Genomic DNA, 13,305 nt, shown 5'->3' with positions numbered 1-13,305 from the left:
ATGCTCCGCTGAGTCCGCTGATGACTGACCCGCCAAGTGACTGTCGGGTCGGTGCCGGCGGCGGCGGCTCCACGATTCCGCGGACAGGAGCCTCGCTTGAATATTTTACAAGTCTGCCTTTCAAATGGAAGCGGGCGGCTTCGTGTCACAGCGACCTTCTCTAGACACGCCGGGCGTCGATAAACGGGTTGCAGGGGTCGCCGGCGGCGCAGACGTTCGATGGCTGGGCGGCACATTGCTGGGCACCTCGGGAGGATTTGTCAGTGGGTTACCCGCGAAGATGTCTGGAGAGCAGGATTTTACCCCGGTTTTGCATCGAGCTGCCGTGGAGTCCTCGCCCGAGGTCGACTATGAGGGGTTGCCTCAGGGAGCCACCACCGGTACTCACATGCTGGCCGGTGCCGTGGCTGGAATCATGGAACACTGTCTTATGTACCCCATCGATTGTGTGAAGGTATTATGCCACAAAACTGTGCAGTCAGTATATCTATATATAGATATATTGCTAGCTTTTGACGCCCAACAAAATTTCATCCGACACGTGAGTTGCGTAAAGTTGGTAGGCCGCGACGTCAGCTGGCTACAAGCTAGCAGGCTAAGTAACCTTGCTGTCAGAGAGGTCAGCTAATTAGCAGTTAGCTACCTAGAAACAACGGGCAAAGGTGGTTTCCTACACTCAAATATGTAGACACATAAAATGCACTATATCGTTTACCCCTTTAATGGTTAAAGCCGCCATTTGCTTGATGCGCAGCGTGTTTATTATTAAAGTAGACTAGCGTGCATCCATTATCGGACAGGTCGTAAATCAACTTGAATATCAGTTGTTTCATGACGCACTTTTTTTCTTTTTGTATCGAACTGAGTGATATGCAATGTTAAGGAGTAACAAATTATTTGTAACAATGTTATGTTGTATAATTCCGGCTTTTATGTATTTTTTATACTCTAATAATTGGAGAATATGCCTCACTAAATGTTGCTTTTTGAAAACCTATTTACAGATTTAAGAATATGACGCTACTTGTTTACTCTTTGCAGCTGGTCAAAATTATTTAGACAACATTCTAGTGTCTGATCAGGTCTCAACACTTGAGTGAAGTAATCAAAATGTAGCAACTGTGAAGATCGCCATTGAAAAAGTTACATTACTTTTACATTCCAAAGTAATCTGAACACTAGCGTTATATAACTTCAGCACGATCGGTTAATTCTTCGTAAAAGTTGACCTAACTTTCGAATTGGAATCATTTAGAAGTCCAGTTGTTACTTCTAATTTAAGGAGCAAACATAGTCAATTTCCTATTCAATTTTTATTTGTTTAAATTTAACGTTTTTCGTGCTAAGCAGATTTATGCAAAACAGGACTCCTGAAAACTTTGACCTGTAATTTAGAATGTAAAGTAGAACATTTACGGGCATGCAAAATATAAGACCCACAACTGGACTAAAAGCACTGTTTCAAAGTTCAGGAGCCCTGCATAAAGTAATCTGAAGTTTACAAACGTTGTAAATAGTGCCCTTTAGATGCATGAAGAATTTCCATTCTTGCGTAACGCCGAGTACGCCACAAACTCAACTTCCGTACAAATGTTTCCTTCTTTGCGTATTTAGCTTCTTTTTATGGCTTCTTGCTTTGCGCCAACGTAACTGTCAATGAGCCATTGCACTAGTGTCGTGAATTTTAATTAAAAAAAAAACTCGCAGTGACTGTAAATAAATTTCCACAGAGTTTGTTTTTCAACCTATTCAAATGATAGTTTGATCTGCCTCTTCTTTGAATCTTTATTGAATCTTTTCATTGAATCTTTATTGTCACCTAGAAGTATGTGTGACATTATGGCGAAAAGGTCTATGATGACATGTTGTGAACAATAGCACTAAAAATGCCAAAATATTTATGCGGTAATTTTAGCGAGTAAATTCATAGCAACATTTTTCTGGTTGGAATGTTGCCACAGTGACGAAGAGGAAGTTTTCCATTGGATTTTCTTGTGACTTCCTGGAACCATCAAAACATTTAACTGTAATAGTATTCACTTCCTTGTACAAATCTGCAGTCTGAGTACTTAATTAAGGCTATATGTCGACGTCATAATTGCTATTTGCTAATGCAAACAGCCTTTATTTGGGCATGTATTTACATTACATCCAGGGGTTAATATGATATGTTGTGATGTACAAACTAGCGTTAATTGCTTTGTGAAATTCTTTAAAAACAACCCAACCAAACATTTTGTACAAGTACATGATTGGAAACTTGATAGTTTTAGTTTCTATGTACAATTCTTTGGTCTGTTACTCCTCCCATTTCCAGTCAGTTCTGTATCCATATCTATTTTTGATAGATGAATCATTTAGAACACAGTGGTCTCCAAACTATTCCACATACAGCGACAGTGGGTGCAGGATTTCATTCCAACAAAACAAGACGAAGCCTTAAAAAGTGTAATCAGTTGATTGCAGTCGGGGGTTGCTTGTTTTAGTGGAAACCTTATTGGTTAAACTATTTGTCCTTGATCGGTTGGAACAAAAACCAGCACACACAGCGGCCCTCGTGGAACGATTTTGGAAGCCCGTTGTTTAGAAACCTTGTTTAATTAAATTAAAATTGCCCGAGTATTCAGAATTTGAGCTAATCAACAATAATAGTCTCAAATTTCTGTAGTCGGTATTGAAAGTCGACTAATTGCATTTGTTTTAGATACAAAATAAGACCTTTGCGAGGATCAACTTTTACTTCGAAAACTAAATTAGTAACCCTTTATTTGATAGTGACGTCATGAGACTGTCATAATTCTGACATGACCCTGTCATGAGCGTTAGTGAATGCTTATGACAGATTTCAAAAAAGCCCCTTTCAGACTGATTTCCCGGTAAATTCCCGTGTAAGGTGATGCGGGATTTACCCGTGCCATGGCTAGGGGCCGGTATGAGATTCTGACTGTATGGTAACCTTAAGCAAAAATATCACGGTATTGCAATTACAGCTCTAAAATGTGTTACTTTGAGATATCTGGGTTTAAAAAACAAAATATATATATTTTTTCCATTGAACATGATTTCTATTTTTCAAAACCTATTAGAAAATTGGAACATAAGCATAATGTTAAGTTAAAATAAATTAAAACAAAGAATAACTGAAATATTCATAATAAAATCAAATGACTGCGTTTACTAACCGTTAATTTTGTATAAATGCGAAATCATATTGGAGGTATTGCCTCCTCGGCAGTCACCCTCCGCAAACATGTTTTACATGTCGGCTGGCCCCCCTCTAAGCCGCGGCCATCTGTAACTTTTTTGTAGCCGAAGTATTCCCATACCAGCGATTTAGTTTTGTTTGATAGAGGAAAAAAGTTCAGGAATGTCACCTCCTCCAGCCATCGTCTAGCACAGCTGACTCACTAACACTGAGCAACAGCCGTGGGGAAAGGTTGAGCCTTACAGCTGCAAGCGAGGGATTTCTCCATGCATTTTTGGGACATAAAAAACAGCTAATACCTTAGGGACGGTGCGACGGAAAATTTTTGCGGTTTTGAAACCTTGACGTTTTGTTTTCATACCACGGTATACCTTGAAACCGCTAATCGGCACATGCCTAGTCATGGCTTTCAGAAATGGAGAGATGCAGCGATCGGGTCGGACACTTTCAGACTCGACGCTCTCTGTGCGGGGGACGGGATTTTATTTTATAACCCGCACATTACGTCATTTTTGGTCTGCATCGGCAACAAAATAAACCACACATTTCCAAAGATAGACGATGGACTGTCTCTTACTTGGCTTTACGATCCAGTAACAATGTAATTTAATTGTTTCCAGTTTAATTTAGCTATTTCTAGTTTGCCATGTTGATAATTGCGATGTCTGTTTACCGCTTTTCGTCTTACTGCGAAGAAAGAGGAAATGACGATCAACCCGCCATGATATTTACATCAGTAGCCTTCGCGCTGTAACCCGGGAATTAAACGCTTGATAAGTCCCGGACATTAGACTAGGACGTGACCCGGTAAATGTCCGTGTCAGTCGACCTGGCAAATTGCTTTCACACATAAGGGCTACCCGTTTAAATCCCGGGAATTTACCGGAGTCCAGGTATGTGTGAAAGGGGCTTAAGTGTCATCTGGCAAATTTTGTCACCAACTCCATTTATGTGCAGTGTGCATCTTTTACATCCTTTCAAAAATGACATAATTTGCCAGATGACACTTAATGACATAAGCATTCATTAATGCTCATTACATTGTCATGTCATAATTATGACGGTCTTCTGACAGTCTTATGACGCCACTGTCAAAGTGCTGCCACAACATGTGAAATTATTGAAAATTTTGCTTATTATTAACTATATCATAATTTCTTTGTGCATTTTTTGACTGTACATTAAAAAGAATGTTTTGTTCTTAAAGGTTAGTGGGGGCGTCCGATTTATCAATAAAGTGCAAAAAATAGATTAATTCAATATGGCCTCAATAAAGGCTTATTCTTTCATTTTCATCGGGTACCGTTCTAGCCTGCCAGACACCACAGCGCCATTACACTCGGCAGCATTGTTGATATTGTCCCCAAAAGGGAATGTGTAGCACACTCAGGATGACTGGACACATTCCATCTGAAGTCACCTTCTTTTCCCAGAAGCACAAAGTGGGAAGTTCTACAGCGACGTCAGGACGTTTACTCCTGGCCGCACTTTCCGATAAGAACAATTGAATATTGCAACATTCCTTGGGATGAAAACAAAAGTCCGCCACTGACTCATTGTTCGAGAACTATATACATGTGCAAAAAAAAAACACACACACACAAAAGATACTGAACTGATAAACACAATTGTATCATTGATTTGATTTCTGTTATCCATAACAAGTCATTTTTCAAGTTTTTTTTTTTTGTCTTTGCCATGGCTCCCTGAAACAGTTAATGAGTGACTGATTCATCACAAGTCAAACAAATGTGCCTTCATCTCCCTCTAGACTCGCATGCAGAGCTTGCGGCCCGAGCCCAACGCGCGCTACCGCAACGTGATGGACGCCCTGAGGCAGATCGTGCGCACAGAGGGAATTTGGCGACCGATCCGCGGCGTCAATGTGCTGGCGGTGGGCGCCGGACCCGCCCACGCACTCTACTTTGCCTGCTATGAGCGCATCAAGTTCACATTGAGCAATGCCATCCACCCAGGCGCCAACAGTCACTTTGCTAATGGTCAGATTGTGTTTTTTTGTGTTTGGCTCTTTCTGCATTGGATTTGCTTGATTTTCATGCGTGCGTTTTTTTTTTTTTTTTTTTTTTTTTTTTTTTGTGCAGGAGTGGCTGGCTGCATGGCCACTGTAATCCACGATGCCATGATGAACCCGGCTGAAGGTAAACACACACTCTTGTCACGGAACATACCAAACCTGTTATTCAATAGGTAATTATGTATATGTACCGCTTGTCCCAGGAATTTACAAACCTTTATTAAAGTGACATTGTTTTGATCGAGTGCATCCCAGCAGAGAGTCTTATTTAAAAATAAAAGATTTTTCCGATGTTTAATCATTGGAATTGTCCAACAATTACTTTTTAACCAATAACCGATATCTTGACACTGTATAACTCCAAAAATCCGATACTGATATCAAACCGATATATGCGGTCGTGGACGTACAACTAGTAAGTTCGAGTAATCGAGAATCGAAGTAGGAATATTTGCTGCGTTGCAGAATAAATTTTAGGAGATGTAAAACAAAGGCTTGCTAAGATTGCACTTTCAGAAGAGCATTCAATGCGAACATAAAGTAAAATTCCCAAGTCCAAACTATGCAGGATTGCACTTTCATTTAAAAATAAAATACCTGAGCTTTGCCTCAAAAAATAACTATAATAAAAGAGGATCTAAGTACAACAAAAGAACAATTAGCTAACTTGCATAGCAAAAGTCCGCTAGCTCAAATGCCATAAAATGCTAAGTTTAAAAAAAAAAAAGTATTTATTTTTTTTATATTCTTAACAAATCGTTCAAACACATATTCCGACAAAAAAGTGCTAAATATGCCTCTAAGCTAAATTAAGACTGAATAACAAAAAAAAAAACAACATTAGCGCAAACAAAAAATTACCTTATGTTGGTCTTAACAAGTAGCAGCTGGATTCAGCCAAGCTAAATGAGTTGTGTGATATTCCACGTTGCCACCAGAGGGCAGTGTATCCACCCATATCAATAAATAAGCGTTAAAATCTCTAAACTTTTGGCGAAATTCGCCGTTTCTAAGTCAAAAAGGGTGACCTACCGGGATTGTGTAGATCCGAGGAGAAAATTTTTAAAGGAGGGGACTCGGGAGATTTTTTTTTAATGTCGGATGCTTGAGAAGCGCACCAAAGTGGCCAAAACATTGACTTATTTCAACAAACCAAAGGAGGGTACACTTTGGTGTCCTGTCTCTTCAATGCCAACTCCAGTCCATAAGTCCATCTAACTAACTAACGACATGTTTTATTGAAGTTACTAGCCTGTCGCGATATGCAATGAGTCCATTTCTCGCACGATAAATAAAAATGAGGGCGGTAATTTTCACGACTGCGTTTTATCGTCGCGTGCGTGCGGGCATACATTTGTGTGTCCATATACATGTGTGTGTTGATGGCATATGAGACTCCAGTTCCTTACACAGATGTTTATTGGTCATCATTACGCCGTAGAATTAAAGTTCAGACATACAAAATAAGGAAACACATCTATATTCTATTCTAATATATTCTATATTATATATCTACTGTAAACATTAGCATTGCTACATTGAAGCTAATGGAGAAAAAAAGACAACCTACTTTAGCCTGCTATAAAACATTGGCAGTCTTCTCCAAAACACAAACTTGTGGTTAAAAGGTGACACTTCAAACATGAAAAATCGCTGGTTAACAGCATTTGCAAATGAAAAAAATGAAAATGATTGATTACTGACACCACATGCAAATATTAAAAGAGCTTTTTTTTGCCTAGTGTAAAGCTTACTGTTAGTGATTTAGCGACCGTACTTCCGGTGAACATTTCAAAATAATAGCACGTCTTGTTCGTCGTATAAATAACGAATACTAAAGTTAATCCCACATACTTAAAAAAAAAAATCTGATTCTACACTAAGAATAGCTTTAAAATGACACCCTTTATGAAAAATCTGATTGGCAATGATTTTAATACTATTATATATAGTAGTATACTATAATATTAATGCTAGATATTTTTTTTAAAGAATTATTTTGAATCATGTTGGAAAGGCGAAGTCAGTGTTCTGTTTACCGTATTTTTCGGACTATAAGTCGCAGTTTTTTTTTTCATAGTTTGGCAGAGGGTGCGTCTTATACTCTGGAGTGACTTATGTGTGATTATTTATGGTATGGTCAGGCCGACTTCTCTCTTGCTAACTTTTTTTTAAAATACATATATATTCATATATTTATACTAAAACGATGTTAAATAAAATAATTAGGATAAAACAGAGACGGCACTGTGCATGCCCGCGCATGTGAATGCCCTGGCCGCGGTCTCTTTTCAATCTTCCCTTCCTGGCGCCCTCCACGAGCATCATGGTATTTCCTTTCGATATGAAGCAGCTATGAGTAAAAAACAAACTAAAGACGGGAATTGAAAAGCAAACAACTGTGGTAGGAGTGGGGTATGGAAAGGATTTAAATTGATTGTTGAAGGTGCTATACAGAAACCTGTGTCGGCTTCGGTGAATGTAAACGAATGTGGTGCTTAGGTCTCAAACGAAAAATATATTTGACGAACTTTTCCAGCGTTATTTTGTTGTGTAAATGCATTTATAATGATCATAAAAATGTTTTTTCTGCCAACTCGAAGAGATAAAAACAAATGGCAAATCCACTATTCGCCTGTTAGAACAGACACACAAATATAAAAGAAATGTTTATTGAATATCCATCTCAGTCTTGTTTAACTGGGACAATTCGTTACAAAAGACACTTCAATTTGGTATGATTGTGCATATATGCACCTGCATCATCACAAACATGATCACACAAAACGCAACCCCGCATCGCATCCCCGCAATTCCTCCTTTTCCTGAGTCCTCTCAAATAAAACATAAAATTTCGGGGGGGTTTTTCAGGCTCGTGCCTACATATAAAACATAAAATTTCGTTTTTTTTTTCGGGCCATCAAATCAAGTTAATTTATCGGGCCGGTCGGGCAAGGCTGGATTTTTTTAGGCCCGATCTAACTTCTAGCGGCATGTAATGTTAGCATACCGTACACCTTTTCAGCCTGTTGTTCTCTATTGTATTTTAAATTTCCTTTCAAGATGACATGTCTGTTGTTAGTGCTGGATTCTAATAAATTTCCCCCCAAAAATGCAATTTATACTCTGGTGCGACTTATGTTTTTTTCCTTTTCATTGCGCATTTTTTGGCTGGTGCGACTTATACTCAGGTGCGACTTGTAGTCCGAAAATACGGTACATTTTATTCTTTTGCACTTGTTAATGCTATCAGAATTTGACCTCATGGTTTATTTGTGATTTATTGTTGTTATTTACGCTTTAAGTGTTCCAAAATGCTTTTGTGAATTAATAAGCGTCATCAAAATTTAATTGCTAAATCAGTTAAAAATAATGATGGAAAAAAATCATTAGGTTAGTCGACTAATTGTAAAAATTATCGGTTAGGGTCAGATTATAATAGATTAGCCGTTAGGGAAAGCCCTAGTTGGACAGTATACCGCAACATATTTCCTCCACACCCTTCTCACCTTTTTAACCCCTGACCCATTGTCATGCCTGAATAAAACAAAATGCAAACACTTCAGAATAGGAATAGTCATAATTGGAATTTCGCAATAACCAATAACTCAAGAACAAGTAAAGGATGATCAAACTATGAAATGGAAAAGGCGATTAAATTTTGGAGTAATGTGGTCAAAGGTCAGAATATGAATTTAGTGATGACTATTTAAGAAAATAGATTAAAAATTAAATAATTGATAACCTTGCTTCAAACACACAAAGTAGTTACAAATTTTAAGATTGGTTGTTTTTTTGCCTGTTTATTTGACACATTTCTTTCTGTTTTGTGTCTTAGTGGTTAAACAGCGCATCCAAATGTTTGGCTCGCCCTACCGCGGCATGCTGGACTGCGTGGGCACCACACTCCGCCAGGAGGGTCCGGCGGCCTTTTACCGCAGCTACACCACGCAGCTGACCATGAACGTGCCTTTCCAGGCGCTCCACTTCATGACTTACGAGTACCTGCAGGAGGCGCTCAACCCTCACAGACAATATAACCCCACCTCGCACGTGGTGTCTGGAGCGCTGGCCGGCGCGCTGGCCGCCGCCGTCACTACGCCACTCGACGTTTGCAAAACACTGCTCAACACGCAGGAAGTGGCTGTCGCGCACGTCCTGCAGGCTGACGTGGGCGGCTCGCCGGCTGTCCGCCGCATCTCCGGCTTGGGCGAGGCCTTCCGGACGGTGTACCGCACAGGCGGCGTAGCGGCCTTCTTCAAGGGCGTGCAAGCCCGTGTTATTTACCAGATGCCCTCCACTGCCATCAGTTGGTCCGTCTACGAATTCTTCAAGTACGTCATCACCAAGCGGCAGCACGAGAAGCGTCTGCGCGGAGACGCCGACAAATGAGAGGGGAGCGAGCGCTTCACTAGTGAAGCGTGAGAATTTTTCAATGAGAGAGTTGGCCAGTAGGTGCCGACAAATGCAAGTTATGTAGTGGCAGCCAGTCATGATGTGAACAGCCTCCAAACACTACTGTAAGCAGGCAAATGTATTCATGCGAGAGAATCAACACTATCCTACTTAGTATTCTATCCTTAAAAACTGAAGATTTACTGTGACAACATGAGAAGTGAAGGTAAACGTGATACTATTAGCTTGAATTTGGACTATTTTATAAGGTTACATATAAAATCTAAAAAATGTTTAACAAATGTACAAGACCTAAAGAAACTTCTCAGGTTAACCCTCTATAGACGAGTGATTGCTGTCAAACCTCCCAGTCAAAATAGATTGTTGAGTGCTTTCAATGGCACTGAAAGATGAGCATTCACAGCCACTTGTCCCAGTTTAAATTCCTTGGACGGGTGTTGTTGTCAATGGCAGCAATTAAATACAGTGGTACCTCGAGATACGATCGCTTCGACACACGATCTTTTCGACATCCGACGTAAAATTTGACTCGCCACTTGTTTCTACATCTGACGACATGCTCTAAATAAGACTATCTATGACAGCGCCTCAGTTTCTTTGTTTTCCCGCAAGACGGACGCATGACATATTTTCTTGTGAGAGAAATCAACATGTTAGTGCAGGTGGTGGAAGAAACGAAAAAGGTGATGCTTACCATTGACATGAAGATGGATATGATAGCAAAATATGAGTGTGTTGTGCGCATGCTTGATATGACTTAACAATACAGCCGTACACTGTCTATTTCGGCGGTCATCCTCCGTTCGCCACTCTTTATAAGTTAAGGTGGCAATTATTATTGTGGTCACATCTCCAAAGAAATCGCCAGCTTGGTCAGGTTTTTAATCATTTATTCCATCAATTTGTGCAACACAACACGCCTAGTGTCCCCCGCAGCAAGTAAACTAAGAAAAAGGCTCACTCAGTCAAGTCAGCCACGCGATGCGTTCAGGTACACCGCGCAAACACATTCGCCACATTAGAACCCGGTTTGTTATATTTTTACAGGTATTATTATTACTGTTCCAATTTTTTATTCATAATATATTTGTTTTGCTCTTTGTAATTGATATTTGCAATAGTAACATCAGTTTTTATTAAGAATTTAGTGTAGGTTTTTGGGCTGTGGAACGAATTAATGGAATTATGATGTATTCTTATGGGAAAGTCCTGCTCGACATACGACCATTCCGACTTACAAACAAGGTCTTGGAACGAATTAACTTCGGATGTAGAGGTACCACTGTATTAAGAAATAAAAAAAAAAGAAAAAAACTTCATAGTGTTATTGAACTCCATAACCAGAGTGTCTTTGTTTTTATTCAACAGCATTTTTTATTTTTTCATTATTGACAAAATTATATAAAATAAATAGATTCATGAATAAAATAATGATTAATAGTAATTTAAATATATATACACACAAGTGAGACCTGGCGTCCACATATGTGGACTTAACATTTTGGGTCATGCAGGCCACTCTTGAATACCAAGTAATTATTGTTGCCTACATTACCCAAATTGTGATGTCCATTTATGTGGACACCTGGTCTTGATGGTATAAGGTTTATTTATTTATTTATTTTTTAATTACCCAAATTAATCACCTGTCCTATATAGGGTTAACCATGAATTTCATTACTTGAATCACCAAAACAAGAATGAGATTTATTTTTTTTAATTCAAATTTTGGTTACCCTTTGCCCTGGGTGACTGAATTGACCAAACCTATGAATTGACAAAACACTATGCCTCCTATGGGAGCTGGACAGTGGCCTGACCCAAAATGGCTTTTCCACACCAAATTGGAAAACAAAAAAAACCCCACAATGCTAAAAGTATTACCTACCCATTTGAATTCTTAGTGAATTCCACCAAGTTGAAGTTCCAGTCTTCAAACTGACCCAGAATTTTTTTGCTTTAAACTAAAATGGCCAGTGTCCATTTAATTTCCGGGCATGGGTCTTTGAGACATTTTGGTACAGTACGTTATATAACCATGTGTGGCAAATTTAGCGAACTCAAACTCTGTTCAAAGCCTGTTCAAAGCCTCCTTTTTCTATTCTGAAGCAACACTAGGTAACTTTTCAACCTTTATAAAATATTTTCATATGTCTTAATATGTCAACTGACAAATAGTTGAATGAGACCTCTTTTATATCTTGAGGGCGTCTGTTTCGCTTTCACTGGCACTAATTAACTTTGAGGAGGGCCAGACAAAAAAAACTACAAACGTGCCAACTGCTTTACGGCATATGTCACTTCCCCCCCTTTCCCCATTCATTATAAAGACGGAAGTATGTGAATGCTTTCGCGCGAATCCTTCAAAGATGGCAGAGCAACAAAAGGTTTTGTCTGAGGAAAAACAAAGGGCTGCTACCAGGAAAGAAATTTTTGAGGGGTTAGCTACACTAAGCCACATGGTTGTTCACAGTCATTGCTATTGTTTATTGTTTAGACTGGATTCATTAGATTATTGATATTAGTCCTTCACACGGCTACTGGAGATTATTGCTATTCGTCCTTCACACGGCCACTGGAAACAGAAATGTTGTTTAATCCATCTGCAGGCGACCGGGAGATTGATTTTTGATTCATTGATGATTTTACAACACTGTTCAGGTGTGCGCTGGTCCCAGTGGCGGAAAGTCTTCCTTGAAGCAAAACACTACCACTTTTATCCGCCTGCGTCACTAAAATCGACCAAACTGAAAAGTTACAAAGTGTTGCTTCAACTTCCTAATAATTCTAGAAAAATTTAATTTTGATTCATTTTCCAATTTCATCAAATGACGTACATAAAAATATTTTGTGAACTACTGTTTCCCCTCTTACATAATTTTATGCCCGAGTAAGCTTAAAAAAAACCCAAAAAAAAGTATTCCTTCTGGCGTTTACTTTGGCCCACTAGGAATGTCCCTAAAATGGCTCTTTTCAACCAAAATCCGTTCAGAATCATCGCAGCATTTTAAACTAAATGAGCTATTTTTATTAGTTTCTCTCGCTATCCTAAACACCAAATAAAACTGGATTAACGCAAAGTCACCCTTGCCTTCAGACAGCCGCCATGCAGCCAAACGCACAAGTTTTACTGCTCTTTACGGAAGCCATACTAGAAAAATCTATATTCACAACTGTAATATATATATATTTGAATAAGCAGCAAGCTAAAGATGAACGCTAACTGGGCTGTGCGCCAGGAAGATTTTGCTCTGGTTTTGAAAGAGGTCAACATAAGATGTGTGTAGGTTTGATATTGCTCTCCAAATGTAAAGAGGGAAAACAAAAGTGAAGTCTGCTCTATTTTTGTTTGCTTGTAAATAAAGTCGCAGAAGGTAGCCCTTCGCAGAAGCAGGGTCTTTTCTTGGGGCTCCTCTGACAAACCAGAACTTGTCTGTGGCTCTTTTTTTCTCTCTAATCTTCCAAATTTTATTCACTCTGTAAAACTATCTTAAAATTTCAGTTTAACTGTCAGTCAACTATGTTATTTCCACAGAAGCGGTTTACCCTGCTATGAAAACCAGCATGAGCCAGTTCCTGGTTCAGGAGTACTATTACCAAAAGATAATCCAACAAGATTCTGCTGGTTCGATTTTTTGTGGTGTGCACT

At 39.2% G+C, this 13,305-nt stretch overlaps 1 protein-coding gene across 1 annotated transcript; it reads left to right on the top strand.

The window, feature by feature from the left end:
- LOC130920079 (mitoferrin-2-like) lies at nucleotides 1–13,084 on the top strand. Its single transcript, XM_057842944.1, has 4 exons — nucleotides 1–454; nucleotides 4,977–5,205; nucleotides 5,308–5,364; nucleotides 9,079–13,084. Exons 1-4 carry the CDS (start codon nucleotides 125–127, stop codon nucleotides 9,630–9,632), a joined length of 1,170 nt encoding a protein of 389 aa, XP_057698927.1. The 5' UTR covers nucleotides 1–124; the 3' UTR covers nucleotides 9,633–13,084.
- The last annotated feature ends 221 nt before the right edge of the window (nucleotides 13,085–13,305 follow it).

This window comes from Corythoichthys intestinalis, chromosome 8 (assembly GCF_030265065.1).
Source record: "Corythoichthys intestinalis isolate RoL2023-P3 chromosome 8, ASM3026506v1, whole genome shotgun sequence".
Taxonomy (NCBI): Eukaryota; Metazoa; Chordata; class Actinopteri; order Syngnathiformes; family Syngnathidae; genus Corythoichthys; species Corythoichthys intestinalis.
Note: the sequence above shows the minus strand (reverse complement) of the source record. Positions and strands in the feature narration are given on the sequence as shown.

Excerpts from the sequence above, each read along its gene's own strand:
- LOC130920079 (XM_057842944.1), top strand. The coding sequence starts at position 125 with ATGGAAGCGGGCGGCTTCGTGTCACAGCGACCTTCTCTAGACACGCCG. Across the intron at positions 455-4,976 it reads ACCCCATCGATTGTGTGAAG|ACTCGCATGCAGAGCTTGCG; the intron begins GTATTATGCCAC and ends ATCTCCCTCTAG. Across the intron at positions 5,206-5,307 it reads CAACAGTCACTTTGCTAATG|GAGTGGCTGGCTGCATGGCC; the intron begins GTCAGATTGTGT and ends TTTTTTGTGCAG.